This window comes from Nannospalax galili, unplaced genomic scaffold (assembly GCF_000622305.1).
Source record: "Nannospalax galili isolate Female #2095 unplaced genomic scaffold, S.galili_v1.0 scaffold91, whole genome shotgun sequence".
In the NCBI taxonomy this organism is placed as follows: Eukaryota; Metazoa; Chordata; class Mammalia; order Rodentia; family Spalacidae; genus Nannospalax; species Nannospalax galili.
In genome coordinates, this window is record NW_008332583.1 from 40,166 (window position 1) to 46,695 (window position 6,530).

General features: G+C 44.7%; 1 protein-coding gene across 1 annotated transcript; it reads right to left on the reverse strand.

Annotated features, from left to right (window-relative positions):
• Positions 1-1,400: 1,400 nt before the first annotated feature.
• On the reverse strand, positions 1,401-1,577 carry LOC115069352 (NADH dehydrogenase [ubiquinone] 1 beta subcomplex subunit 1-like). Its single transcript, XM_029560831.1, has one exon. The coding sequence runs from the start codon at positions 1,575-1,577 to the stop codon at positions 1,401-1,403; it is 177 nt and encodes a 58-aa protein (XP_029416691.1).
• Positions 1,578-6,530: the final 4,953 nt, after the last annotated feature.

A 6,530-nucleotide genomic window follows, 5' to 3' on the forward strand; every position in this document is an offset into this window, starting at 1 on the left:
TACTCAGCTGTGAATTGCCTGAATTGCAATAATGACTGCCATAGCAGATATGTCCATGGGTGAAATAGTGGTATGAATGTTATGGGGCTAACCAACTACGTCCTGATTGGATTGAAGGATCACTCCACTGTTGATACTGCAAAGCTGGTCAAGTATCCATGACTGGGGAGCTCACAAGCCCCAGAGATAAATATATGTGGGAGTCTGAATGAGAATGTTCCCCATAGGCTCCAAATATCTGTACACTTGGTCCCCAGTTTGAGGCACTGTTTGAGGAGGGTCATGGAACCTTTAGGAGGTTTGGCCATGCTGGAGGAAGCACATCACTGGGAGCAGGCTTTGAGAGTTAAGCCTTGCTGGATTTCCAGTCTCTCCCTTTGTTTCCTGTGCCTGCCTGAAGATAGGATCACTCTGCTCTCTGCTCCAGCCACCTCCTTCCACCATGCCTCCCTGTCATAATGGACTCTAACTCTCTGGAACTGCAAGCTCAAATAAACTCTTCCTTTTATAAGTTCTCTTGGTCGTGGTATTTTATCACAGCAACAGAAAAGTAATACAACCTACTACCCCTATTTTGATAAATAGATATAATATCAAAAAGTCCTCTAAATTCATACCTCTTTGCCCATAGATTAAGGCAACTCTGAGACCTTATCAGAGACGTTTCTTTGTGTGATGGACAATGGTTAAAGCAAAAACTCACAACTGGTCAAAGTGCGGAGAATAAGTGACTGTAGAGTGCTCAGCCACAAATAGGACATCTTTATCACACACCTCCTCCCAAAGGCTCAGGGACCATCATGGAAGGGGAGCCACAAAAATTTTATGAGCCAGAGGTCAGGAGGGACCCGAACAAAGTAGTGTCTTCTGGACATAACAGGACTGCTGCACTCATGAACTCACAGCAGTTGTGGTTGCTTGGAAATGATTAAGTCAATCAATATCCTGACACGGAGTGGGAAGGGGTTTGTGAGCCCCCACCTCTAACTGAGGAACTATGGGCAGCTGATAGCTTCGGGAGAAGGGAGAATCCATCTTCTTTAAGGGTATGGTTCCTGGTAGGTGGACTATGCTCCAGTGGATGGCCCCACAGCCAGAAGTGTATGGACAACACAAACTGGAGTAGATGGGTTATTTATTTATTTTTTTTAAAGGTGTTAGGGAGGCAGGGGTGGATTTGGAAGGAATTAAAGGGAGGAGCTGAGGTGAATATGATCAAAATACATTGTATGAAATTCTCAAAGAATTAAAATTTTGCCAGGTAATTAAAATTTTGAAATAAAAGAAAAAGAAACATCTGAGCACTCAGTCTTAACTGACTTTTTTTTTAAATAATAAGTATGTTTTTATTTCTCCCATAACTTTTAAACGGTGAACATCCTGTGATTTAGTGACAGTCTTTACTTCCAAGTAACTTCTTCATTGGGCCTTAGCTCCCTTTTAAACAGCATGCTGTTATTCTGGAAGGCAGTTAGCTTTTCATCATTCCTTTTATCTAGATAACAGCCAATGACAAATCCCATAGGGACAAGTATATGAACCCAGAGGTCACGCACAAGCTGAAGCAAGTTTGTCATGACTGTGGCCCAGGCACTGAGCTGACCCGCAACCAAGGGCAGAGGCAGGAATTAACTGACTTTTAATATATGTCACTTAAAAATTTCTTCATGAGGAGCTGAAGAAATGGCTCAGTGGTTAAGAGCACTGGCTGCTCTTATAGAAGACCAAGGTTCTGTTCCTAGCACCCACATGGTGGCTAACAATCATCAGTAACTCCAGTTCCAGGGGATCCAATGCCCTCCTCTGGCCTCCACAGGCACTGCACAACATGGGTACACTCACATACACGCAGGCAAATCACATATACATTAAATAAATAAATAAATAAATAAATAAATTAATTAATTAATTAATTTTTCTAAATTCCAACATGAGGATCAGTGAGATGGCTCAGCAGTTAAAGGCACTTCCTATCTGAGCCTGAGGACCTGAGTTTGATCTCCAGGGTTCACACAGTCCAAAGACAGAAAAGATTCCCACAAACTGTCCTCTGACCTCCACATGTGGCACACATGCACCCAACATCTACACATGTACACACACTAATGAACAGATGTAATCAAATTTCTTTTTTAAATGTCTGCAGGAGGCCACTGCTGCCTGAGGGGAAAAAAGGTTCTGCACTGTGTCCTTAGTATACAGTCACACCTGCTTCCCGAGTATCTTTACTCTGCTATGTGCACAACAAATCATGAAGAGGATACTGGTATTCAAACTATCATCTGACTGACCACCTTTCAGATTTCAGATGACCAGTCAATGCTAAAATTAAATTCTTCCAGGGTTGTTTTCTTTCTTCCTCCTGTTGTTGGTAGAGAAGTAGTTTCACATTAAATGTTACCTGTTTACTATTCTAGGACATTAGGTATCCTTCCTATTACTATAAGATATTTCCTCTGTGACTTAAAATTTTCTTCAATGACTTGAGCTAAAGAAAAACACAAATATTCAACTCCAACTTTGAAATACAGGTGCAATTTCCTATTGGGTTCGCAAACTAGTTTTTCTTTTTTGAAAATAAGTTAATGAACCAAATACAAGGGCAGAGCCTAGGGATTGTCAGGCACTGGGGGCACCTGGTAGGAAGCAAACAGATTTCTAGAGATAAGTAAACTGCACAGATCAGAGCTACCCCCATGTAGCACTGTAGCATGGGACTGTCTTCCCATTGTCAAACTACGGACAGATGCCTTCTTCCCAATTTTAGTTGCATCCACTTGCTTAGGATCATCACAAACCTGACTGCTGACACTCAGCAAGAAAGAAAGGGCTGGGAGAGTCAGCCACACCTCCCAACTAACCAGTCAGCCCTAGTGGCACAAGGGGGAGGGACTAAGGGTACTGAAGCCTAGGAAGCCCTTAGGGAGACGTTCTCTCACCATTTTGTGCACCTGTGAGGAGGTCGCATATACGCTAGGATAGAGACCTTCCAATGCAGTCTTAGGGGGGCACACCCATACTCTTCATCCACTGCTCTGTAAGACCCCAGAAGGAATTTTAGCAACAATTGGCGCGGTCAGGCAAGATATGAGAAAACCAAGGATGATGAGTGTGGGAAGAGCAATGGTGCTGTCTCTGATATGGGGAAGGAGACCAACGACTGAAAGGAAGCTGGGTGAGGGGAGAGAATTGGGAGAAGAAATGTTAACTTGGTGGGCCATCTCCACAGGACTGATGGGGGTAGTGGCAGTGGAACGGATCATGCAGTGCACAGTGAGATATGTAACTAGGGTGAAGCCACCTAAGCAGATGACATCAGTGGGGGAAATTTCGGGACGGTAGTCCTCTTGTAGGTGGTATAGAGTGGCATACCTGCTTGACCGGTGGGGTCTGCCACATGAGTATAGAGGTGCCTTGAGGATAGCAGAAGGTCTAGGGCAAACTTTACAAGTCCTGAGAGTGGCGCACCAAGGGCAGAAGTATCAGCAAGCAGCTACAGAGGCAGCCTGGGTAATAAGAGATCTGCCCCAGGCAGAGGTGGTAACCCGGAGGGAGACTGAAGGTGTGAGAGAGGAATTAGAGTGAGAAAGGGCTATGAGGCTAGCCTCTTCAGTATTGGCCTCTGACACTGCCGATAAATTGTGTAAAAGGGAAAAAGAGATAGAGGTGTTAGCCTACCTTTTTTTTTATAGCTAGGGGGCCAGAAAGGGAAGAAAGCCCAGATCAGACCAATAGTTACAAAGCTCATCCTGGGACACCCAAAACCTGGAACCCATGGGAGAAGGCAGATAGTGATGAGGAAGGGAGTGGCCTAGAAACAGCTAAGGATGCCCCTCAGGTTTGACCTTTAATACAAAGAAAGGAAAAATCCATGTTTCAGCATGCTGATGGAGGCCTTAACAATGGTCCAGTGCCAGAGACTATAGCAATCAGAGAATGCTCAGCACTAGAGCTATTGAGAGTGGGCAAGACTTCAAACAAGCAATGAAGGAGTCCCTCATCAACTGGCTTGTGAGGATATGGGATGGGATATGGAAGCAGATAATATTAGTTTAAGTGCTGAAGAAGCATTAAATCTGAGCAATATAACCACCCATCCCTCCTTGAGACATAGGCTGCATAACCTGAGGCAGTACAGGGGGAATCAGTCCCTGATGGACTGGCTTATATGAGCCATTAGAGATACTCGGTCATCGGCAGTGGAGATTTCCGTGGATATCAGGGGCTGGAGGACAACAGAAGAGGGACGGGCACTACTGAGAGAAGTAGGTGTGAGGGAAATCAATGTATGGTGCCCAGTTCACTGGACTAGATAGGACTGTGGTCACCAGAAATTTAAAGAAGAACTTGACTGAGCAAGGACCCCCGATATTGGTACGGACCTTAGTGGCTTTGCTGAGTCTCTCAGTGGGGCAAGATCTCTATGAAGTAGGAGAGGCTATGATAGATCTAAGTGACTTAGACAAGCATGTAAAATGTATCTGTAAAATAGTAGAGCAACTCATAAGAGATATTAAAAAAAGACAAAGCAGAGAAAGAGGTCCGTTGGGTTATTAGAAGGTAAATGTGGCAAGATTTGTGTTGAGCCCAAGTTCCTAAAGAAAAAATTGACAAAAAGCCGAATTCTGTGCTAAGGTAAAACCTGAGGAACAGTTCACAAAAGGCATCCACAATAAAACAATATGGGTACAGAAGACAAAAACTATCCCAGGGTGGATAATGATTCCCACAGATTAAATGGGGTACATTTCTCTCTTGTGAAAGGTTATGCTAGGGGTGGAGACAGTTTTCCCAGCCTAGGCCTCCCCCAGCAGCCAGGGATGGTCAATGGAGAGACAACAGGTGTGGCTACAGCCAGAAGTCATCATACACAGGGCCTACCTGGCCCAGGGAACCAACAGGTGCAGCAAGGGCCAGAGGGGCCCTATTTTTCCTTAGCCCTGTGAAGGGTCAGGGAGCTGGAACTAGCCCAAATGAGTTTATCGAGGATAAAGAAATGCAAGAGGGTTCCATGTAAAAACTCCAGGATAATGATTGGCTCCAGGAAAATGACTAAAGATAGTAAAACGATAACAGCCTCTTAGTACCCAACATGGATATGTTGAGAAAACAATTGATACAAACAGATAAAATTTTTCCATACTGTGTTAGACTTTGTTTATGTTTGAATTAGTATACAGTTATGTATGAGTGTTTTGCAAATATGAAACCCATTTGAGAGATAGCAAATACACATGAAGAAACAAGGATGGAAAATAAATTCACAAAGAGTGTAAGGGCCAGGTATAACTGTGAAATTCTTGGGAGCTTATGGTCAGGTAAGGCACAAGTGATATCCACCAGGATGGTTGGGAAAAGTCTACAACAGCCTGGGTCTATAGACACCAAAGAGTAAACAGATTTCTTACAATTGTTAAATGAAAATTCCAGTACCAGGGTTGGTCCCCTATAAGGTGTTGGCCAGGGAGGCCCTGAGGCCCCCAAAATGATAAAGGCTAAATGATAAACCACACACATACACACACACTTTTCACGCCTCCCAGAAGGAATTTTAGCAACGAACACACACTGGGCAACCTCTTACCTCAGATTTCAGCAGTCCGTCTTTGGTAAACATTGGTTGCACATCAGAAGTAGCCAGTAAGACCCTATTGCTGAAGACACTGAATAACTTGAGTGCAGGAAAGGGAGATCAAGCTGGGACTAAGCTGGAAACTCCCTGCCACCTGACGGCTGGTGGTCACAGTGCCAGGAGGTGCTATGCAGAATTGTTAGAGAAAATGGTCCCCAAAATTCTGCAAATGCCGCCCCACCCCTGTGTGCTGTGCTATCTACATGCCAAGCAAGATGTGCCTACTGGTGCAATAGTGTCTTGACCAGTTTATATACAACTGACAAATTTCCAATTGAATTTAAGGCCCACTCCTTAGGGAGGAACACACATCTAGTACTGCAAGTCAGGCCAACCCCTGGTGGCAAAAGTAGTTTTAGGCCCCAATGGGGAAGCCACTGCAATTGTTTTGTTAGATGGATGTGATGCACCTGCTAAGGCATCTTCCAAGCCTTTGAGTTTACGCCCATTGATTAGGTTATTATAGCAGTCAGTGTTCATTTCGAAGTTCCTGCTTCTTTTCATTTGTGTTTTTATAGTAGGAGGAATACCACCAAGATGGGCCAACAGCCACACCTTGGAAAATGATGATCAAAAGGCCCAAGAGTTCATTATCTCACCACGGTGGAGGGAGGATTGTCCTACATCTATGTGACCCCCTCCAAGGTTCAGGGACTCTTGCAGAAGAGGATGGGGGAAAGAATGTAGAGCCAGAGGAAGGGGTGGAGTAGAGCATGGGATTGTCCTCCGAATGTCAAGCCATAGACAGACCTTCCCAAGCTTGGGGATACCCGTTTGCTTAGGATCATCGCACACCTGACTGTTGATACTCTGCTGGGAGAGCCAGCCACACCTCCCAACCAACCAGTCAGCCCTAGTGGCACAAAGGGGAGGGACTAAGGGTACCGAAGCCGAGGAA

Bases quoted from the DNA above. Each gene is read 5' to 3' on its own strand.
- LOC115069352 (XM_029560831.1), bottom strand. From the start codon at position 1,577: ATGACAAACTTGCTTCAGCTTGTGCGTGACCTCTGGGTTCATATACTT.